The 24,354-nt window shown below is 41.0% G+C and overlaps 2 protein-coding genes across 5 annotated transcripts; both read right to left on the reverse strand.

The window, feature by feature from the left end:
* Positions 1-1,166: 1,166 nt before the first annotated feature.
* LOC121308297 (palmitoyltransferase ZDHHC18-B-like) lies at positions 1,167-16,925 on the reverse strand. Of its 3 annotated transcripts, XR_005948497.1 has the most exons (10): positions 16,675-16,925; positions 13,250-13,410; positions 12,059-12,208; positions 11,570-11,707; positions 11,151-11,199; positions 10,252-10,354; positions 9,610-9,722; positions 9,194-9,281; positions 3,510-3,605; positions 2,018-2,105 (listed from the first exon to the last, which is right to left on the reverse strand). XR_005948497.1 is itself a non-coding variant. In XM_041240613.1 (9 exons), exons 1-9 carry the CDS (start codon positions 16,923-16,925, stop codon positions 1,941-1,943), a joined length of 1,218 nt encoding a protein of 405 aa, XP_041096547.1. In that variant the 3' UTR covers positions 1,167-1,940. The 3 variants fall into 3 exon arrangements, 2 of the variants coding, with proteins under 2 accessions (XP_041096547.1, XP_041096548.1); XM_041240613.1 differs by lacking the exon at positions 3,510-3,605 and having other exon boundaries at positions 1,167-2,105; XM_041240614.1 differs by lacking the exons at positions 2,018-2,105; positions 3,510-3,605 and adding an exon at positions 4,350-7,088.
* Positions 16,926-18,344: 1,419 nt separating this feature from the next.
* Positions 18,345-22,441, reverse strand: pigv (phosphatidylinositol glycan anchor biosynthesis, class V). Of its 2 annotated transcripts, XM_041240611.1 has the most exons (4): positions 22,280-22,438; positions 21,575-21,682; positions 19,822-21,015; positions 18,345-18,658 (listed from the first exon to the last, which is right to left on the reverse strand). In XM_041240611.1, the coding sequence occupies exons 2-4, from the start codon at positions 21,677-21,679 to the stop codon at positions 18,359-18,361; spliced, it is 1,599 nt and encodes a 532-aa protein (XP_041096545.1). In that variant the 5' UTR covers positions 21,680-21,682; positions 22,280-22,438; the 3' UTR covers positions 18,345-18,358. The 2 variants fall into 2 exon arrangements, with proteins under 2 accessions (XP_041096545.1, XP_041096546.1); XM_041240612.1 differs by lacking the exon at positions 19,822-21,015 and having other exon boundaries at positions 22,280-22,441.
* Between the last annotated feature and the right edge of the window lie 1,913 nt (positions 22,442-24,354).

The raw sequence follows: 24,354 nt of genomic DNA on the forward strand, positions 1-24,354 counted from the left end.
GTACAAAACACTAGAAACACTGAATCTATGACATGTATTCAAGCTCTGCTATGGAAGTGAAATGGCATATCGGGCTAATTCAGGAATATTCTGTTGTTACTTGTGGCAGCTAATTTACTATCTACATAAACTTCTAATTGGACAGCAGAAAACGTTACTATTATTCTCGAGTCATTTAGCAGACGCTTTTTATAAAATCTAGCAACTGTTTTAACGTAGGAGTGTAGATGACAAACGCGTCTATTACTGTATTACTATCAGCATTATTATTTCGTTTCGCCCAAACCTGTTATTTTCCATTTAGAAATTAACTATGACATTATTGCAAAACAGACCTCTCATTCTGAGTGTGAAGTGACTGCTGCTGAGATGCAGTTATCGCAGTTTCGCAATGCTATTGTCTGTCCAGGTGTTTGCTATCTGAAGATTAAACTGTGGAAATCCAGGCTCTTTCTTTCAGCGTTCTTCTCCGTTACAAAAAGGACACCCCACGTTTTGCTGCAAATGCTCTGAATCTGGAAAACAGCGGCACCTGCTGGTTGATTCCACAGCAAACACCAAAGCTTGCTAGTTTTTTTTTTTAAGTAAATAGCTTGAAATAGCTTCGTCTTAGAAATTTCCATATTCTACAGGTTCTCAACACAGAACACATGAAATCGCAATCGGGTTTTCAGTAAAACGGGATTAAAGCCTAATTTTTTCAATGTTATTCAATGGTAGGAATGACTATAATAAGGTATATCATTGTACCTATTAAACCTGGAGTGGAATTGCCCTCCAGGGTCGTGATTAGACACCCCTGTCTGATATCCACTGTTTGTAATATATATTTATATAATAAATTATATAAAATGGGTTAATCGTGCATTTTCCAGCACCCATTTCAATATTTCAGCTGTGAAATTAGAGATTTTGTGAAGGAAAAAAAAAACAAGCATCTCCAGAAGCATTGTCATAATAATTTCAGATTGAACGATTTGCAACTATGAAGTCGATATTAATGTGACATCGATCTCCGTGGCAACCTTGCGCACTAGGGTTCTCTGCTTTTACAAATCGGTTTACAGTTAGCACAGGACCTTATTGGCCGCTAACAAAGCGAGAGGTTTTTTTTCATGTGCTGTTATTGAAGGAAGAGTAGATCATCTCTGTGAAAATGGGGTCCCTTAAAAAAAAAGTAGCTTCATGTTTTCAGAATTTAGTTTATTTAGGGTTAAAGAAAGTTAATAACATTTAAAAACCAGACCTTAAAAAAAAAACCTTAGAAGAGTTCTCAAAGAGTGAACAGAGCTCAGTATGGCTAAAACAGTAAGATTTCTAAGCCTTAATACCTGAATGGGCTAATCTAATTAAAGTGCGGCGATGCGTGTTTGAGATGGCATGCACGGTGCATCTGTGCCGTGGGTTCAGTTTCTACAGCAGACCCTTGAGAGGGCGTTAGGAGCAGAAGACAATAGCTGTGATTCCCCAGTGATCATTGAGCCAGCACAGTCCTGCTCAGCACCCTTTTGCAAAGTAAGCATTTGAAAGGCTGCCCAATTACAACTTGTAGCTCTGTTTAACCTGCATTCGGCCAAGCATCTATTCTTTACAGCGCAGATAGAAGCCTACAGAAGAAGGTTCAAGTCAAGATCCCCTGGTTGGTCCTTTGCCCCATTTTTGCAAATAAAACCTTCTTATAAACACCGCTGTGCCTCGCCGAGGAATGCTCTGTGGCCCGACCACAGCGCCCCAGTGGAAGAAAGAGCATTCCGAAATGGGACTGAGCAAATTGCATCGCTGCAAAAAATGTCACTGTGTGAAATAACTAGCTTTTCAATAGAAAGGGGTCTGCGTGGAGTTAGGTCTGGCCAGTCGGTGATTAGGTTTTACGGTATATTTTCCGTTTCTTTGCTCCGTTGTTTTTCCTCGTCTCTGGTTCTGGGGTGGGGAGGCTGAGCTCAGCCCGGGGGTCTGGGAGAAGCTGGGTCAGGCTCTCCTGAGGCACAGGTGGTATGGCTAGTCGTGGGGTCAGGCACCGGCTTGAGGTTCCTCGGCGGGAGCTGGCCAGTCAGGAACAGCGAGCGCGCAGCGGTCTGGAGAAGGCGTTTAGTGCCATGCGTACACTGGAGAGGGAGGGGTACGGGGTGAGAGAACAGGATGCAAGGGCAGACAGAGAGAACATTCTTAAAGCACTAAGTTAGTTAGGGCATGTTTGCAAGCTGCCATGCATAAAGTCCTGTGTAATAGCTTGATCACGAATGATCAGTTTCACAGAATACAAGCTGCCTGTTAGTGTCAGGGTGCGCCAGTCAAAAGGGCCTCCTTCCTTCAGTTTGTTTTGTTCGCTATCCAACAGGAACCTTTTAAGACTGCAATGTTAAGCTGTGGTCTACAGTGAAATCAATAGCATTACTGATCAGGCAATAATTAGGTGAATATTGAAGTTTAAACACAGGTTCAATTAACATTAACATCATGGACTTTATGCCAGGCAGAATCGATTTTCAGATATTCATTTCTCAATTCCCTTTACAGGGAATATTCCTTTAAAAAGAAATGCCAGAGGGGAAAAAAAGAGAAGCGCTCTTATTTTGAACAAAAGAAATATGCTGTTAACTCATTTGCAGTGATGTGCGGCCAGACTTGTTAGTCTAAAAGGCTAGTCCTCACAGAAAAGACATTATGGTCACTACTACCTTGCAAAATTGCTTGCATTATCCTACATTGTGTATGTATGTATGGCAGGCACATTTATCTCCTAATCGAACGCTTACCAACATAGACCTCAGAATCAACTTTCAATACGGAGGGAAAGAATTAAACGTGAGCGAGAGAAACAGCAGGAAACAAGCAACACAGTCACTTAAAAACCAGAAAACACATTCCCTAACCTAGGGGTCAATCCGATCAACAAACACACCGCTACGAGAATTCACCAGTGCTTTAAACGCACACGATCCGGGCGCGGTATTCTGTAGGTTAATGAAATCGACCCCCTGTTAGAGTCTTCACAAAGACAGCAATGCTGATAGAAAGGCAGGTGGGTAACCCGCTGTACAGCGTGTGCAAGCTGATGGATATAGATGTGCTAAAAGAGCAAGGAACCAGAAGCGGCATCAATTCCACTATCAATTTCCTTTTTAAAATCAATTTCCAATTCAAATGCCTTCAAAGGAGCAGCATAATAACCATTGTGATTGTTCAGCTGCTTTGATTAGAAGCCCATTTAATTGACTGTAACTATAACAGTGACTTCAATTTCAGTAATCCGTTGCCACCGTGAGAAATTAATATTAACAGAATTGATAATGGGATTTGAATTGAAAAACAGGAATTGACCCTGCCCTGGAAGAACCTACAAATACTATATATATATATATCCCTTCTGTTTGCCATATCCATCTTGCTATATTTCAAAATGCTGTAGTTAGTCTGATGTTTAGCCTTAAAATGAAAGAACACAAGAGCCACAGGCACTAATGATGAGGATGGTTAGGACAATGCAGTGAAACGGTGCAAGCTCTTACCAGCTGCCCTTTGACAGTTGCACCAATTAATCCAACAATGTCAGTTATCCCCCATCACGCTGTGCAAGAAACAGCGAAATCCTGACAGCTCTCCTCCTAGGAAACACCACAAAACCCAGGCATTACCACCTCATTGCAGACAAGGATCCCACATGGAATTATAGCCTTAATAATAACCTTTTAAACATTTTCTCATTAGGGGAACACCTTTCTCGCAGACCTCATGTTCCCTTTCCCAGCCTTTTGATTTTGGTAAATCTCGTATCCTGACTCCAGACTGTAGATTTACCTCCTCTCAAAGCGAATAGACTGGGAAGCAGTTAGAGGCTTGCGATAAAGTTGTATATCTTAGTTATTCATTTTAAATTCTCCATTGTCTCTGTGGCGGCTGTGTGGTCCTGTGGTTAACGAACTAGGCTTCTAACCAGAAGGTCCCCGGTTCAAATCTTAACCTACTTGTGCTCCGTCTTTCGGATGAGACGTTGTTGTAAGTGACTCTGCAGCTGATGCATAGTTCACATATCCTAGTATCTGTAAGTTGTAAATAATAACTATATACAAAAAACACGGAACGTATTGTTCCTGATAGGACAAGGATCTAGAAGATTGGAATTGTTTTACCTTAATCAGAACTAACAGATGTGAATGAGATGTAACCCTGAGCTCCTATTGAAGTGACTGCAGCAGCTGTTGATGCAGTTCACACCCTAGTCTCTAAGCTGCTTTGGATAAAAGCTTCTGTTAAATGACTTAGTAATAGCAGTTTTCTGATGTCCAATTAGAAGTGTGTGCGTGCGTGCATATAGTAAATTGGTTTTGCATTTAATGCGAGTTTCATTATTTTGTTTAGCATTATGAAATGTGATAAATAAGAGGATATTGTCTAAACTTCCTGTAGCAGGACAGAGGCATGGACAGGGTTAAATCTGTCCGCTAGCAATCACAGGTGTGGTCATTCCCCAATTAGTTAATTGGTGCTAATTGGGGAGTGGGCACATGTATATAAAGAAGAAATCCTTTGTTTGTTGGAGGGAGAACACTCCTTTTGGTCAGCAGCAATTTGGGAAAAGGCAAAATGTTCTTTAAAGACACAACTCTGCTTCTTTAATTAACCCATCAGTTCAAACCTCTGAGGAACTTTGTTTAAAACCTGTCTTTGTTTCCCAATGCCCAGTTAACAGTATTATTAAATAATAACGTATGTGTGATTACTATTATTAGTACCATTATTATGATTAATAATACAGCCTATTTTAAGATTGGGTGAAAGGTAATGGCACACTCTGGTATTTTAACTTTACCATGAATTCAAGATATTAGATGTGCATGTGTGTGGCTAACAAAATAATAATAATAAAAGACCAAGTTTATTTTTTTTTATTTTGGTATGAAAAAAAAATCTATAAATATACTATACAATAAACAAAAATATACTTGTCATAAAAAAAAAGTGTCTGTTATAGATCTATTTCAAACACTACTTGGTTTAAAAAACAGTATATTAACAAAAAGAAAAATTGAAAATTAAAAAAAATAAACAAAACTATCATGTGTTTATTAAACGCTGCAGTGTTTTACATATGAAGTAAATCCCCCCCCCGTTATTGCAAGTTGCTTCCTTTGTAATTAGGGGGCCTTTGTGTCAGCCTGTGACCTTGTAAGCTGTGAAAGGAGACCCGAGGTTGGATCTGACTGCACTATACCCAGCCCGGATGATCCCGATGAGCTGGATTTTAGAATATTTTACAACACTGGAGAACCTCCCTGGACTGCATAACCACGATCCCTGGTTATGGAATCCAGGTGGCTTTCCTGACGCTGTAATAAACTCTAAATATTCCTGGAGTCTCATCCTGGCCAGTATGGTACATCAGCACATACCATACTAGATGTGGACTGGTATTTCATTTTGGAGAAATAATACTTCTGGAGAAAACAGCTGAGAACACCTGTCTCCAGCTATCCCACTGGAAGCAAGTCCTAAGAATGCACTTGAAGGCACTGTGGGGTTTAACTCTTGAAATACTGCCAGACCGAGCATGACAACACTCCTAACCCTTTCAGTACTGCCTTGTGTCAGTGCGGTATGTTAACATGTGCCATCAGAAGCCAGCTTACAGCCTCGCAGGAAGGGAGAGTGGGAATCAGGATTTTAATACACAACAGCTTTGCAAGAAGGAGAGAAATACTGTTCTCACAGCTTCCCACTAATACTGCATGGAAACAGGGAAGCCAGCTGGATATTACAGTAGAGTGTGAAAATGCAGTTTGATGTCATAAGCACAATCTTTTTTTTTTTTAACAGCTTTGGGCGTTTGTCCTTTTCAAAAATATTTAAAAAGAGGGTCGTAGTCATTGAAAGATAAGTGTGTACATACTCTACGATTACACCCACATTAAAGATTTCCTTACATGATACACAGGACGATTCATGATGTGAACTGTCTTTCTACTTAAATGGTGGCATTACTGAACAATCCTCATGGTAAGGCGGTGTGTCACATACACTTCACGTACTGTCCAGTTTTCGTGATATCCCAGTTCTGAAATCATTGTGTATATTGCACAATCTAGGTTTGTATTAGTCCACCTTTCATTAGTATTTTAGCAGGTTTCACTACCATTTAGATTTTCTGTCGCCTGCCAGTACATTGAAACACACGTTTCTGACCTAAACCTGCAAGAAATGATGTTAATGTAATTAAGAAAAATCAACACAACATAGGAAATCAGAAATGTGCACTTACCCTGATCTTTCACTGAAATTAACGGCTCAAATAATTCAATTATTTTTCTAAATGGCTCTTTAAAGCTAAATGTGCTTGCAGGGGTAGGTAACAACCACACACAACAGTTCTATCCTTTGTTTCTCACTTCCTGTCTGCCCTGATAACAGGGAAGAGATCCTTATGCATGGATGCTTGTACATATAAAAGCAGCCTACTTGAATCAATTCAGTAAAAAAAAAAAAAAAAAAAAGAAATGCAAAGCTAATTTAAAAAAAGACCTTCTCATAAAAGCTAAGTACATGTACCATTTTCCCACCAATTATTTTAATGTAAACATGTAACAGAAGGCCCACGCCCTGCTGTTCATGCATCTGCTTAAAACGAAAATGAATACACAATTGAAATGACTAGTTTGAAATCCCTTCAACAAAAGAAGACCACTCTCCAATATAGCCCAAATCCCTGTGTTCCTCTGCTACCCAAGGCAATGTTAAAGATAGAGCCAGACTCCCTTTGCTCAAGGCACCAGTTTAGCAAGGAATGCTTCAAGTGGAAAGAGGCTGGTGTCTGCAGTTCTGCTACAAACAAGAGTTAAGGGAAAACTGTGGTATGCCATCAACATTATACTGAACCAACAAAGTTTGTGACTCTCTCTCACGCACAAACACCCCAGTAACAGGACTGCTGCTGGAGGCCCATCTTCCTTTCAGAGTTCAATCTTCTCTGTTTCTGTTTGTTCCTCATCATATTTTCACACACAGAACTCTTTTCTATTTGTTCCTCATACTGTCCAAACGCCTCGTTTCAAGGTGTTACAAGAACTGCAACAGTTATTGCTTCTGTTTCACTTCTAGAAAAAAAAAAAAAAAACATTGCGCTATTTCAAATCACCACCTTTGATTTGAAAAGTCAGTAATTCAAAAAGGAAGTTTGGTAAAGTTTTAGAAACGACCATGACCTAGATGTACTGCATGTTAACCCCAGATTCATAACTTGAGGTAAAGAATAGTGGGGCTTCCGATACGATCAGTAACCTGAGCTAAAGACTGTCCTGACCAACTGGTTCTCTAAATACATGTAAAACTCTAGCACGACATCACCCAATACCTGAACACTCGCAGGCAGACTGGCTACACCGGTGCTGCACTACAAAGGCTCTTCCTTGAATGTAATTTGCAATGCCCCAATAGTTCCCAAGTGACATGATGTCAAGCAGATATAACGTGGATCACAAAGGCAGAAGTATTGCTGAACATACATCATTCAAAAAGACACCAAGAAACTATTTCAGCATAAAAAAGAACAACATTGTGGGACATTACATGCAAGTGACTTTTTTTTTTTTTTTTTTTTAGCACTGTGCTTTTGTAACATGAACTGTTTGTGGTTCAAATTTTGCACAAGCAAGATGCATTGGAAATCTATCAAAGTTCAAACTGAACACTTCCCCAGCAAAGGAAGACGACAAGCAATTGCCATGATGTCCTATTCACGATGCACTTCCCCACTGCTGTCGAAGGAAAAGCATGGTGTTACTGTTACATAGAGCAGATGCTAGAAAATGAACCTCAACTTCTTCAAACACTGAGCTAAATACACTGAGAATTTGCCCCCCCCCCGGTTTTTTAACTCCTTAAAAAGACATCTGAAATCCCACACACAGTATGATCAGGATCTGTTCGTTTCACTTAAACTGTTAATTACAGTCAGGGATGTAAAATGTAGTGTATTGTAAACTTTTTTTAAAATATTGCACATGGATTGTTTGTGTGTGTGATCCCAGATGTGAGCAGCACAAGCAGTTTTCAACATAATGATCAATGTCTGATTATATATGCCAAAACTGAAAGCTACAGCTATAGAGAGAAATCCATGACTTACGAAAACATGTTTTTTATACTATGATTGAATCAAGCTCAAATCAAAGGGTTTCCAATTCATGAAAAGAAGCTTAAACTCATGTATATTCATCAGGAGAGTCTTACTTCATGATTCGTGTCACTGACAGGACATTGAGAGGAGTTACTGATCATCGATTTACAGTGACTGCAACTTCACTGTCAGCTAGCTTCCTTACCCCATACACTTTGCAAAGAAGCTGCCCACTGGACTGGAGTCCAGGCAGTTGGATAAGGGAAGATTTGTAATGCATCTTTCAGTAGAATAAAAATAGCTACTGAATTAGCTGCCATAATAAAGGCAGCACAAGCAATCAGTCCTTCGGTCATACTGGTTATAAAAAAAATAATCATTGCAATAACATAAATGTATAAAAATTGTATACAAAAGATTCATGGACTTCTCTCAGATCTCACAGTATCACAACTGTGTACAGTACGTAGAATCAGATCTTCAAAAACATGTTTTTTCAGGACAAAAAGGTGAAACCCTGTCGTCACCTCTTACATTAAAAGGGTGCACTTCCATCTGAGCATATAAAAAAAAGTCTCAAATTCAAGTCTACTTTTCAGACATCATCTAAAAGCCCACTTTGTTACTGGAACTAGCTGACCTCTAACTGCACTAATAATAGGATCTATTCTAGGATCGCTAACCTCAAGGCTTCTGGCTTTGGAGCCGTTTGTAATAGTAATTGAATTGCTTAACTCAAAAGATTAAGTTTTAAAAGTGGACCTTTACGTTGCAGGGATAACTGGAAACCTGGATAAGTTAAATCTCCAGCAACTGCTTTTCAAGAGTTCTTCACCGTCGTCATTGCGTGCTGTCTGTGACTCCAGGTACAGAAGACTTCTGGATAGTATTCAAATAGGATAGTGCACCTTTTAAAACACGACAGGACTGTTGACATTTCCACAAATGCAAAGCCCTTACTCTCTTTTCCCCTGAAAAGGGAATGCAATAAGGACAGGGATGACACTGACAGGTAGGAAGGTGAGGGCCAGGCGGAGGCAAGCACTACACTATCTCACATGACCACTAGGGTGCGCCTCCTACCATGTTGGTGTCATTTTTTCCCACGATAGAGGGAGGAGGAGGAGGAGTGACACTGCCCGCCTCGACAAAGCCTCTTCTGTCAATTAAACTGCAAGAAAGAAAAATATAAACTTTATTTACAGTCAAATTAGTTACAACCACTCAAGGTACCTAGGTTGAGATCAATTCCTTTTACAACATAGGTTTTATTGAGCAAACATATATACAACTTGGAAATGGAATTCAAATTGAAAAAAAAAAAAAAAAAAAAGGAATTGACCCCAACCGTGCAAGGTACAAGTGGTACCTGTATAATATATCAAAATCTAAACTTCTTTCAGCTGCTAGGACTCTTTACTGCTGAACTGGGCAAGAATTAAGCTTGTAAGGGAAGGAAGGAAGGAAGGAAGGACGGATCCTCTCCCAGGTTTACCCACCTTGGTGGCATGGGTCCACAGAGCACTGCACAGCAGTTTGTGAAGACATTTCTGTAGCTGTAGGGGTTACCCGATTCCTCCACGCCTTGTTTACTGGACCAGGAGCCTTTAATCTGGGATCCAACACGGGGGCAAAATTACATCAGCATCAAACTCACTACAAAACAATAAACCATTCCAAACCCTCATCTACGATCTAGGCTACACCCCCACTATAGTAAGAGTGTAGAGGAATTGTGCGAAGCCTCTTTACACTGCCACAACCCTGTAGCTTCACTCGCTGTGCAGCAAGTAGAAGGAACCCACCCCAAGTCCATGTGCAGCAAAGGGAGGTTATAATTAGTTCAATTACAGTAACAATTAGGCTGCAGTAATTACAAATATACAAAACTATTACATATACTTTATTTTAAATAACCAAGCAATCACAGGTATAAACACAGAAACATACTTCCACAAAGTGGATGAAAATAGATGAATAATGATCAAGCACTGACAAATCAATGTGTGATTGATCAGTTATGTGGTATAATTACAATTCTGCAGGTGTGTCAAGGTTCCATTACAATTACATTGCCGCTGAAGTTACACTGGTAAATCGACCTCAGGTTCGGGTTCAAAACAACACAGTGGGATACTTACATCTTCATTTGTGGTCATGTTAGAGGCAACAAGATAGGTGTGGAATCCTGAGAGGCCAAGGATAGACCATACCGAGAAAAAACACACCACCAGCTCCACAACAGTGGAAGAGGAGTCAAGGATCCAGCGTGTCATTACAATGAGGATACAGCCCAGCCCAGGGTCCATTCCAGTTCCTTTTTAAAATCAAGACCCAATTCCAATTCTACTTCCTTCCAAGGCATGGGAATCTATGCTTTAAAAGACATAATTATTGTGATTGTTCAACGGCTTTCATTTGAAGCCAATTTAATTGACTAACAAGTAATGTGTTGCCACTGTGTGATTTTGGGAATTGGAATTTGATTGTAAAAAGGAATTGAAAAACATGAACTGTCCCCCGACCCTGGACACAACTCTGCAATCAGAAAACCATCTAAACACTGTATCAACACAGCTGAACTTTGAAAAGAGATTACTTTCACTTACTGTTTTAGGATGAAAGTTACTGGAGTCCTCTCTATCAACATAGCAAGGATAACATGAGCTTCCACACCCATCCCCTCAGCATACCCCAAACTTCCCTGGAGGGATACCCATTGAGCCCCCCCATTGCTTGACTTTAAAGCACTACCTGATCGGGGGTCATAAACATCAAGTGTATTCTTGTTTAGAATTGCTTCGCATTTCATTTCCTGCATCAGTCATGTCACCCATACATACAAAGTGCATCTAAATGAGAAGAACGCATTCAGAGTTAAGATCACGGGGGTATTTCATACACATACCAATTTGCGCTTCCACGTCCCGTTTATCACAATAACAAAATGTAAAATGAACAAAACACAACAAGAAATGGCAATACAATCTCATGGGCAGCTCTTTGCTGTTGGAACGCTGATCATCTTGTAAAAGGATATCTCGCTGGACTGTCCTGAAGCGCTTGAATAACCCCATTACTCTGCGAGCCTGGAAATAATGAAAAAAAAAAAAAGCAGAAAACAAAAGGCTCTTGGATTAATGTCAATCAGCAGCAGATCTCCAAGAGACATGGCAAAACAACTCATCATCAAAACTGTACTAAATAACTGGTTCAGCATTGCAAATCAAAGGCGATAGGAATCTACCACTAGATGGTTGTCTTCGCTTTTAACTGGAGGCGCCTTCCCTGAAATCTGACAACAAAAGGATCCATCTGTCTTTAAAACGCGTAGTTGTTTGTACGCATTCTGTTGCAGGTAAAGGAATGGACACTGGCAATGGGACAGCACGCAGAGAGATTGCATGTTAATGCACTGGTTAACAGCAGACTATATTAACAGTACAGTACACTACTTACGTAGTGTGAGGTGCGTGATCACACAGCCAAAGATGAATGCGGTCAGAAACGATAGCGACAGAATGAAGGTATAAAAAAATCTGTAGTTTCGTCTTCCAACACAGTTCCCAACCCACGGACAGTGATGGTCAAAGCGTTCTGTGGGGTTTTAAAAAACAAAGTAATTAGCTTTTGAAATGCAACCTAGTTTAGTGTACACATTTAAGAATCAAGGTCTATGCTAGGTTTTAAGGAAATGATACTGAAATAAAAGCAATGCAATATATATTTTTAAAATACATTAATAATAAGAATATGGAAAGGATTAACACCCATGCACCTTATCTCACAACTAAGTTGAATTTAAACAATCAGCACTGATGAATGGCTTTGCAATCAATTAAAGTTTCTTCAAGATCAAACCTTATCTTAAACCCTTATCCAATTACAGATCGTTTGGGGTCCAGAGGTGCTTCAGTTAGTCTCAGCGCACGCAGAGATGCCTCTTACCTACACAGTTGTCACAGAGGCTGCAGTGCGAGGTTCTAGGTGGTCTGAACATTTTACAGGTGAAGCAGTATTTTAACTTCACAACTTGGTCGTTGATCACGACTTCCTTCGTTCTCGGAGGAGGACGGTAAGTAGAAGAACCTGAGCTATCTGAGAAAGAAAAATAAAATTAACAATACAGACATGGACAGTGTATTTTTTTATTTCAGTGCCTTATCCGCATATAATGGGCTGAAACAGGGCAATAACCCGTGCTCAGAATTTCTTAAACACGGTTGTGCGCCAGCTCTGTAAAACATAAGCAAGTGCTGGTGTTTCGGACGGGTTTGCATCTGCAGTTTAGATCAACCCTAATTACAATCAATTCAAGCTCTGCCTGGTGCCACACTGACAGCTGCTTGATCACGTATGCTGCAAAGGCTTAAGACCATATGAAAGTCATCTCAAATTTACTACAAACAGGGCATCTATAGCAATTACTAAGGACTGACATGCTGCCTCTTATCTGTGATACACAAATAGAACGACCCATGAAAAGTATACATGTAAAATATTGTGGGTCTTTAGAACGGTTTATTTATTTTTTGTTTGACATGAAATGACCCGTGCAGTATGACTTAGACACAGCATATGGAACAGCAGCTTGTAGCAAAGTTTCATTGAATTTGGATAAGTGGTAAATAAGTCATGCTAATCGGTACTCATGCAAAAGGAGGTCATTGTGATCTATATTTTACATGCCCAGAGATCTTGCAATGCATTATAATAGATCTGTTCTCAATCAAAAAATGTCTGTTGTATGATCGTTGATTTTTTCAACATGATCAGTCTTGCATAAAAGCACCAGCTGACACCTGCAATCTGCTGTTCAAGAACAGTTTAAAATATATGTATACACATTTGTAACCTGTTATACATATAAAATATTGTTCAGCAGACATAAATGTAAATATTAATTAACTTGAAATTCACAATACTGCAGATGGTGTCCCAGCATAAGCATATATATGCACAGTTATTTAAAAAGCCTGCATTACTACTGGGTATCTCTGCATTATATTTAGCAGTCTATATAAAACTGGTCCTGCCTTTTTAAAAATAGGAATGGTTACGAGGCAAGGGAGCTGGGGACACATATAGATATAAAATGTTCAGACCGATTAACTGTAGAAAAAGCGGTGCATTATTTACCAATGTGTTTTTCCACATCTGCTGCCTCAGCTGGCGTGGCTCTGGGCAGTATCCCGGGATCACTGAAGCTGGTCTGCAGCAAGGAGATCACTACGAAGAAGAACAGGACCGCGCCAATCACAGGGATGGTCCTCGTCAAGTGCTCCACCAGAAACGGACAGCTGAGGAAACAGAGACAGCGCAACGTGAAGCCAGGACACAGAGATGACGCTCTGCAGCAGCATGAAGCCAGGACGCAAGAGATAACGCTCTGCAGCAGCATGAAGCCAGGACGCAAGAGATAACGCTCTGCAGCAGCATGAAGCCAGGACACAGAGATAACGCTCTGCAGCAGCATGAAGCCAGGACGCAAGAGATAACGCTCTGCAGCAGCATGAAGCTGGGACACAGAGATAACGCTCTGCAGCAGCAGCAGACATCAACAGAAACATTTTAACCAGACTTGCCAGGATAAGATCTTCTAAAAGTGTGCTATCAGTGGGATAGAACTTAAGCAGAGATGGAAATAAGACTACCCATTGCACAGCAGAGATTCATTCCTGGTTTTACTATGTTTTTAATAAGACACACCTGAGCTTGTTATCTATACACGGTGGCTGATCCAAGCCCATAGTACAACCTGGAAAGGGTGAAACTGCTATGCAATGAGTCTTATTTCACTCCCTGCTTAAGAGTCTAAAAACTGAAGATATCTACACTGCTTAAAAGCTGGAAACTGGTCCGAATGAAATCAACTGGCCAGGTTTTCACGGCTCTTAACAGATCCAGTGATCTGTATAAATGCCTTTTCTTTTTGCCTAAGTCAGTGTGTGAAAATGTTGTACAATAAGGATCACCAACAACTCTTTACATGTTTATTTTAAACAAATTACTGGGAGAAACTTGAAGGCAGTATGTTTACTAGCAGAATCGCAAGAGGTTGCAGTGTTGCTGTTATTCCATGTCAGGATAGGTTAAACCTGAGTATAATGAGTAAAGCCGGGGCCACACCGGAGCGATCAGTTGCGCAACCAAATCGCTCTCGAAATTGTGCAACTGCTTCGTGCACACCCGAGCAACTAGTTGTGCAATAAGTTTCCTGCATTTAGAAGTGTGTGTATTTTTTTATTTTTTTAATTCAGGCAATTACGCTGACTCTGCTCGTGCTGTCGGTTCTTTCCCTCAATCTGTCATTATCTTTAGTAAACGATGGCTTAACTAATTACTGATAAAGAACTGGCTTTTATAGTCCTCTTATCTGTAGTTATTTTAAATGCGATATTAAAAGCAGAAGCAAAGCCACGTAAATGCTGGACAGGACCTTGGCTGAGGAGTCGTCAGAAACAAAGGGCATCTAGTTAACCACAGGACCACTTTACCACAGGAAGGTAAGCCAGTCCGGAGATTGGTTGTTACAATCATATTTCACAGCCATGCACATGATACAACGTCACCTGGCTTGAGCAAAATACAGCGTTATACGTCCCCACGTCTTGCTACAACTGTTTAAATAACATACTTGTAATTTTTATTTTCACTGTAACATCCTGACCTTTTACACTCATAACTTTAAAGTCCGTTTCAAAGCTCTTTTCAAAATGTCCGCTCTAGTGCACTGGGGGTTGAGATCTGTCCTCTATATCACTGCCGGAACAGCGATAAAAACAAAACATAACAACAAGTGTTCTGGCTTTTCTGTTCCGTACCTCATCATGGACCGTTATTGCTGTTACCTGTCTGACAATGTGGGAAATAGTCCTTACACTGTCAGTGCACTAGAGCGGACAAAAAAGCTTTGAAACAGGCTTAAATGAAGTGTAAAAAGGTGTCAGGATGTTATTTAAGCAGTTGTAGCAACACGTGGGGACTTAACGCTGTATTTTTCGGGAACCCCGCTACTTACTCTTTAAGAACACCTGTTGCAATATTCCACCTGTCCTAAAAGACCAGCTGCCTTCAGAAAAAAAAGCATTTAAATGACTCATTTTAAACCCTTAAATACTAATAGCCCACAACAGCCTGTACATCTTCAAATAAAAGTGAACTAAAAGCATCAATGTTGTAATCATGCTTACAGATCCAAAGTCTACAGAAGTTATTTGTATACCGTAGCTGTCTTCGTACTGTGGGTGTGTGACTCAGAAGAGGGTCGAGTCACTGCACTCAAGAAAACAATTCAGAGAATGCTCAATATAGCACTGAAACAACCTACAGCATGAACAGTCAGCAAAGAGGGATTAGGAAAGAAGTCATCAATACATCTTTACTTCAGACTATTACCAATGGTGTTGGAAGAGGAGTTCCATGGCTTGACAGTCTGCCTCATTACCAGTCCTTTACCTATCTGACTAAATAAAAGCTTCATATTAAGGAAACTGTTCTCTGTGGTTTGGCAGTTTCCTGTTATCAATAAAACATGCCCTCATCTTCAAGCCCATCCACACCACCAGTTCCATAACAGGCGATCGGCGTACCACATTTCTGACGGCAATAAGGTAACGAGAGTTGGCACAGACTTGGAGAAGAAACTACCCTCCAGGTTCAATTAGGCTCCTTGACCTTGTTACAGTTAATGACTAAAAACAGGAAGTTAGCAAGGGTGGAACCTGACAGATTTCATCTTTCTAATTCAGGGTGGTCTTGTGTAACCAAGGACCAATAAGCAGGTCCCCTGAGGAACGCATGGTGCAGATTACATCTGGGAGAGCCCACCTGATTGGAAGTCTCAACAGGGTTCTGAACAAAGCCGTCACTGTGTATATAACGTTTGATTTTGACTGAGCTTTCTATGATGTTGATGGGTTATTAAATCTTTAGCAGCTCCATGAACGCAGGGATGGAAATACGACTCCCATTGCATAGCAGTATGATCCAATCCTGGTTCTGGGTTTAATAAGACACACCTGAACTTACCTATACACTGTGGCTAATCAAGCTGGTAGTGAAACCTGAAACAGTCTATGTAATAGGAGTCTTATATAAATATCTGCAACACTGCCAGGTGCTGTGTAGTGGTTTTGTGTAACAGAATGTAAGTTTCCTTGAAACCCAAACCTATCCCAGACCTCTAAAAGCAAAATGCCATCAGCCCACTTGTGTCACCCACCCTCGAAAAAAACATTTATGTTCCGTGAGTATAATACGGGTAAGAATAAATGGTAAAATAAAACACTGATATTGTGATAGTTTTCTATATTAGCTGCAGTTGAACTGTTCTGTAAAATGATATATACGCTACTTGAACTGGTGTAATACTTGCAGCCTACCTACTTGGTAACTGTGAATGTTAAATAATAAATATGTGTTAAATGTACTGGAATTGTTAACGGTTCCTGGAACCCTGTGCGAGTAATCCCATGGCCACTCATTTCCTAACACAATGATTAAGAAACTGAATAGGTGCGGCCCGGGTCATTTAGTATTCACTATGTATAATTTAAACTTACTCGAAAATGAAGAAGAGGCCGCTGGTGCTGAGGATCAGACCCAGAGTCAGCGGCAGCACGCCAGTCTGTCGAGCCACGATGATTCTTCCATCGCAGTAAAAACGGTTTCTTCCCGGGAAGACTTCCCATTTCCTCCGAGGCCGCCGGGTTTGCTCGTCGGACCCGGGTTCGTGTTCGGGTTCGGGTGCGGCGAGCGGAGCGGGTGTTGGAAGAGCCTGCGGATCGATCTGCTGATATTCGCAATCTTTCATTGTCTTTACAGTAATAAAGTTAAGATTCAGATTCCAGCAGCGTGGGGCTGGCAGTGATAGTATTAAGGCGATTTATGTTTTATGGTGATGCTCCCAGAGAGAGGGGGGGGATCAGCTGGCATGGGGCGAGTTTATTAGAGCTGCAGGCTTGTCCGGGGTATAATATATTGCTATAAAAACAAACTCCGGAGTAAACCATGAACTAGGCATCCCAAGACTTGACTTGTACTTAGATTGTATGCCCCTGATCTTGAGAGAAAGAGAGGCTAGAATTCATATCACAATGATAAATAAAAACGAGAACACAGATTAGCACCTATACCATTGCAAAGCCCTGGAAAACGGAACATCCCTGCTTTCAACAAACAGCTACAAAAACAGTAAAGCGCAGGTGTTTTGTTTCGGTCGCTATTGTTCAAGTATGATACATATTTCATATTTACAAATTCGAGGTTTCTAAAATGCTTTTGTCTTGCGCGGTGCGATGGCCGGGTTTCTGAAGCCGCCTTTTTTTTCGGGTGTAACAACCTCTTCAAAACGCCGGTTTTGTGCAATTGTTCAGTGTTGTTTTCCTTCCTTCGACACCTCTTGGGAGTGCAGCGGTCGCTTTTAGCGTCGTGTGGCTATACTATGAGACCGCGGCGGTGTATTACAGCTCGCAGATTCCTGAATGTGTTTCTCGGGTTGCAGCGTCCAGTCCGCGGTGTTTCCTGAAAGACGCGGCCGCTACAGATGCTCATTTCCCGGGGTATCTTCTTGTCGTGCGCTGGCAGGCTCCTTTGTCTCCGGCGTGCCTGTTCAATGTTTGGTTTATGCTTTGTTCCCCAGTAATCCCTTGGTCTGTGTCCCAGTGTAATCTCACTCCGACCAGTCCCTAGTTTGCTGGATATCCCCCCTCTTCTTTGCGCTAGGATGGACCCCAGGCGCTTCTAACAGTATCTCTCTTCGCTCGGTTTCTTATACACTGTTAGTTGCGACACTTCCACGTCTTTCCTTACGACTAGGCAGACCTGTAGCTAAGCGATACATTCTCGCCGTGCTTCATTGTAGCAAATCAGTCATCGATTACTCGTTATTTATTATATACATATACACACACACACGTGAACATATAATATTAGCGTATTAACATATTTACCACACGTGGCAAATTTATTGACCTTACGCATTAGGCTATATTAAAATAATAAATTGCAATCATATAAGTTCTTGTCATTTACAATATTTAAAATGCATTATGTATGGGTAGATGGGTAGATCGAGACACACAAACTGAGACAGACTGCTGTTACACACACACACACACACAAATAAACTAAAACTGTGCTTTTGCAGTATTTAATATTCCCATAAAGACATGCATGATGGTATTTGCTGATTTATCCTCAGCCTCTCAGAACTGGAATCGTCACTCTATTTTGTAATGACTCCCTTCATGTCCACGGCAGGCAGTTGCAGTGCAGTAGAAGTCCCAGGACCCAATAGGATAAGTACCACCCCAGAAGACACTTGGTGACAGCGCAGCAGTGTGCCCAGTTCCACAGCAGCTCAGAGAGTGGATTCTGGGGAAGGATCCTCCACTCTGAGCCAGTCTTGCAGGCAGCACGGTGGGTGCAGCTCTGTGTTGAAGAAGTAGCTTTCTCGGCGCTATACAAGGGTTCATGTTTCTGAAGAAGATGGGCGCTGAACCAGTACAGAACGGGAGAAGAGGAAGCGAGGAATCTAGTTAGAACCTGAAAAACAAGATCAGAAATACTTCAGATCTGCCATTTCTACTTAACCCTATTTACAATGCAAACGGCCAATTGAGAGTTTGAATGTCCATGCCAAAACATTTAACAAGCCACAGGACTGGCACATACATTATGGACTATATACTCATGGCATTTACCACAGCTCTAAGTTTGCACTGCTAAAGAACTTGGTGATCTTAAAATGAGCCCCACTGTGTTATTCAATGCTTTGTAGCATTCTGACCACCTGAAATCTGAGATTTATTTGGGGGATAGTGGGTGGCTTCATACATCCATAACCATCCTGGTATTTGTAACATATCTTTAACAAGTACAGAAATACAACAAAACCGACAGATCAGACCAGTTCAGTTTCTCGGACGTATGTGAGCTGCCACTGAATTTCATAACATTTAAACAATATAGGATATTTTCTTTTTGCACATCTATTTTTAGAGCATGCTCTCTAGATACTGTAACTACAAAGCAGAAGAGATAATGGAGCTTTTCAAAATTCTAAATTGTATAGAAGTGATCAGAACAATTCGCCATTGTAACAGTCCTGACAACAGAACACGCTCAGATCGTTGCTTCTTCTCTCTCACATTTCATAGGAGCAAATTCCTGTTAATATCCTGTAGTGTTTTTAACACTTAGCAATGACTGTGCTATATTTATCGTAGCAATGCCCTGGCTCATGCAGGGAATGGAAGATTCCAAGGACCTCTACAATGATGGAGTATACCAATGAGCATCTATACTATTTATGTAAAACAGCAACAGGACGATATCAATTATTCCACTTCACCTGGGATACAACTGCATTTTATTACTTCATGGCTGTATGCATTTTTGTCCTCAAGTTATACATAATGAAAGCTTAATAAAGTTTTATTAGGGTCCTTGTTCAAAATGTGGACCCTTATGCATTGATTGTGTTCGTCCATCTGTTCGTTACTAGCTACTGGTGAATATAACGGACTTGAATCTAGTACTGAGATTACAAGGACCCTTTGTCCATGTGTGCAATGGTCTCACCTTGTAGAAGCACCAGCAACATTACAAAAGGAGACAGGTGAGAATGTTGCTCATGCTAATAATTGTATTTTACAAGATTTCTGGTTTGTAATCAATATTTAATAAATTGCACAAAAACAAATTACCTGAACATGCATACAAAAGACCCCAAAAGCTAAGAGCACGCTTGCATGTACTAAGTACACAAACACCTTGGGACTATAAAATCCTGAGTCAGGCTTGTCAGATCCTTTGAAGTCAGGGTTTTCTCCTCTCTGATCCTTCTGTTTCCCATCGACAAGCCCTAGCTGCAAGCAAAACCAGGGGTTAGCAGTACAGTACTGCCAGGCAGCCGCAGAGCCCAGCACTGTGACAGGCAGCGCAAGGAGGAAGTTTGGCACCTGCCTGAGCTTGAAGTACCTGAGGAACCCCACGTTCCAGTAGACATCCTGTATGTAAGAGTATAGAAGCGGGTACTGTTGAAAACACCAGCTTGGCAAGTCTCTGGTCATATCAGGGACCCGGTAGCCTTTCTTCTGAGACAGCTCAAGTAAAGCATTTGAGAGAAGTTCTGGTTTCATCGTGGGTTTACAAAACGTCAGATAGCCATAATACTGAAACAGACCAAAAGGCAGGAGAACGACGGTGGTCCCTACAGCCACAGAGAACACAAACTGAAAAGAAATCCGAGCATAACTTAAAAACGTAGTCAGCTTTACCCCAGTTCTGCCAACCACTCTGGCCTGTAAAATGCAGCGTTGTAACTGAATGTAAAACAGGAATCCAACATTTACAATTCCATTGGAGCGGGTGGCGGTCGCGAGGGCAAACACAAAACAGCTTGTTAGCACCTGTCCTTTCTCCAGCAGCCACATTGCTCCGAACGCAAAGAAAGCAAACAGGCTCTCGGAATAGGCGGCTGTCATGAAGACATTAGCAGGAGTGATACAGTACAGCAGACTGGAGTAATAGGCCAGCCTGCAGTCCCCGAGCACCAACCTGCCCAGGCTGTACAAAGTGACAGCATTGAGGACGAACAGGAGAGAGTTTATTAACACAGCAGACAGCAGCAGACGACTTCGGAAATTCAACAATCCTCCCAAAGGCCAGAAGACAGTGGCTGCAACGGCACGCAGGCTCAGAGGAAGCAGAGGGAAGAAGGCAAAATTGTGTTCATAGATATAGCCGCGTTCAGCTATGAACAGAAAGTGTTCTGCGTCCCAGCGGGAAAGGCCCCCAAATATAACTTCTACCAGCGAGTCCCAGCATTTCGGCTCTGCAACATGGGGAGGACTGAATGCATCGGGCACATGGTCCGGAATCAGAGAATTAAACACAGCCTGGAAAATACAAGAAGACACAGTCAGAATGTGAAGAGAATAACCCTAAAAATAGTTATCCCAGTGCACCTCTGACAACATTCTATAGAAACTTTGGAGTCAAAGTACATGAGTCATATTTATAAAAAATGAAAAGTGGGATTCCTGGTTTTACTATGAATTTAATAGAAGACACCCAAGCTTGTTACCTATCCACTGTGGCTAATCAAGCTCATAGTAAAACCTGGAACAGGTAAAATTGCTATGCAATAGGAGTCTTATTTCCAGCCTTGTTTAACTCCATTTCATAAATTTATCACAAGATCCAAGACATTTGTACGATGACACAGGCAGTGATGCTGTTCACTATGCCCCACATCTTCTACACATCAGTAGAGACGTGCCCAGAGGGAAACTCGAAGCAATAGCTAGCAGTTAGCTGTACAAAAACACTCTGATCTTCAGTCTGAACCACAAGGCCACAAATGATGCTGTCAAGTTTGAGATGGGAAGAATCTACTACTGGAGTATCCTATCCCGGAGGTGTCAAACTAACGAATCCAGCAGCAGTGAAACCAACCTGCAGCAGCAGTGTAAGAGCCCTTGAGAACGTTGCAAACTTCACCACACTCCCCGCATCCATTCTTGCTGTTTCGGAGTTGCTTCTACAGCCATAAGCATCCATTAACTGTGAAAAGAGAGAACAGTAGTTCAGAGAAGGGCTTTTTCTTGGATTTTGTTTCTAGAGGGAGTTTCCTCATCGACTCGTGGCTGGTTTCACAAGCATGGTCTGTTAAACCAGCCTTCAGTTACAAATAATCCTCCAGGTTTCAGTTGCTGTAATGCCTAAACTGGGTCGGTAGATGGCAATGGCACCCTTAAGGAAAATCTACATCCACTGCACAATATAATTCTGCAGTTCATTGGATTCGTCAATCAAGAAAATACATGCATTTGAAGGAAAAAAACGTTACCATTCGGTTTTGCTATTTAACTACAGCCAAACCACCCCCCACCCCCCGTAATCGAAAACAAGGTTTATCAAACATTTATAAATTAAACAGTCGTGTATTGTTAATAATGTATGGAAAACTTCACACGAAAAAACACCGATTAATAGTGACTGTTTTAGCTCACGCTACAGTAGATACAAAAACCAGTTGAGAGACTTGCTTATCAATGCAACGCTGCAGTGCGGTAATGAGATCACAATCCACGTAATTAAAGCGAGTTGATACATTTTGAAAATGCCTTCCACTTGCTAAATCTTTTAAAAACACACCACCTCAGTTAGATCCAATAATTAAAGCCCGTCTGTTTAAATCGCTTCTCACTCATACTTCCTGTTACCCAGTCAACCACATGCAGCGCCTAGCAAGAGTCGAGCATGCGTATTAGTGTAGGACAGTCTCCGCAGGCGCAGTCGAGTCTTGTCTCAGCCTCCCTTCTGCAATTTCTAAAAGAAAATCCAATATCAGAAGCAAAGCTATTGTGTCGTAATAAAGAATAGTTCTGAAAATCGCATTATCATGGACAAAATCAAGCGGGCTTCCCAAATCGATTTGTAAAAAATAATAATAAAAAATTATGTTCAGTGCATGGGTCGTGGGGGGAGGGAATCTAGGGGCCCAATCCCGTGTCGCGTCCTTAATTCTACCAGATCAAATACAAACACTCCTGGTTGGCTCCCGATTTGTTACCGCGATGCTCCACACGCGTCCCCTGCATATTCATGGTGTCTGCTGCAAACATTGCACGTAACGAACACCACAGAAGGACAAATGCATGCTACATATTTTGTTTGTCCGGGTAGTCTATCCTTTGTTCTCTTTAAAATTCACTATTGCAGTACCTTGCATATCTTTCATGGGGAGTGCTTTAATGTGCTTGAACAATTCCAGTGCTTTTTCTAAACGCCTACACAGCAAGGACGGGAAAAAAGGCCAATTAAATCAGCCTCCTGGAAGATAATTGTTACGCTGATTCCAAGGCAGCCGCTCCAGTGAAAAGACTGACATTTGCATGAACGGATTCCATTTCAATAGAGCATAATGAGCTGTGCCCATTAATCCAAACTGAAAAAGGAAAAAAAAAACCCCATCATACAGATTTTATTCATTTACCCTGTCTGCTTCACTATAATCAAACAAGCCCTAATGACCACTCTGAGACAGCCTGCCACACTTCTCCAGGCACGCAGCCTCCTCCAGGATAAAAAATAAACCTGGTCGAGAACGTTACAAACACCCCACATGTTAAGCTCTAGATCATAAATTTTGTAAAGACCCATTTCCTTCCCCTTGTTATGACTGTTTGTCTAATTAGTCAAGTTTTGTCTCACAGGGTTAAATAAATACAAAAAACATTTAATTTGGATCAAACCACCCCTATTTTAAACTTCCGACACAACAGATGGTCTTAAAAATGGAAGGGTGTATGTTGTAAGCAAGTTCTAATTATTATAACCAAGTGTGACACTTGGTAACTTAAAGAATGTCCTTGAGAGATTTCAGCAGAATATGACAAAGGGTTACCTGTAACAAATTCAAAATGTCACTTTGACAGACAGCCTCCGTGTGCCCTCTAAAATAAGGAGCTATGGAAACCATTCTTCTCCATGGTTAGTGAAGTATGAGAACATCGTTGAGCAATGACAAAGTGAAGGATAGAGATCGCAATGTAACAGTAGTTTGTTTTCCTAAATCATGGATACTTGTGGTGGTTTCTGACATTTTTATCTGCAGCCAGAAGCCAGTTTGTAATAGGACATTCAATTTGATACTGTAATAGAATGACGTCTGGCTCCAGTTCCATCTCCAACTGAAAAAGCTTAATGGAGACACACCAATAAAATTGTCACAGCAGTCTCCAATATTTTTGTTAACCGTTTTGCTTTTTCTACACGTGATGTTTTGCATCCTGGTGGACATCGACATCTTATGCACCATTTTCACATGGATGCTCAGGGTCTCTTCCTCCAGCAGAGCAATTTTGGTCGAGATTTTCGGCAGCAGTTGTAATACATTCTTGAAAGCCACGAGTAGGGCTGTAATTGAAATGTAGGTTATTGTTTGGTTACGTGGACAAAACAGGATTTAGCCTTTTTTCAAATCGTTCCAGAAAACACACAACTGTTTCTCTCTGTTCTTTTACTCACACACCAAACCATGAAAGATTTGGGAAGTTAGCTATCTATTCTACTATTTACAGTATAGCCCATTTAAAAATTGTTCTGGAAAGTGCCATTCCAGTGCAAACAATATACAGTACAAATTTGATTTCCCAATTTGTCATGAGTAACACGTTGTAGAAACACAACTCACAAATATTGAGGATCCCCGCTGATTCTGCTGGTGCAGT

Source organism: Polyodon spathula, unplaced genomic scaffold (genome assembly GCF_017654505.1).
Source record: "Polyodon spathula isolate WHYD16114869_AA unplaced genomic scaffold, ASM1765450v1 scaffolds_633, whole genome shotgun sequence".
In the NCBI taxonomy this organism is placed as follows: domain Eukaryota; kingdom Metazoa; phylum Chordata; class Actinopteri; order Acipenseriformes; family Polyodontidae; genus Polyodon; species Polyodon spathula.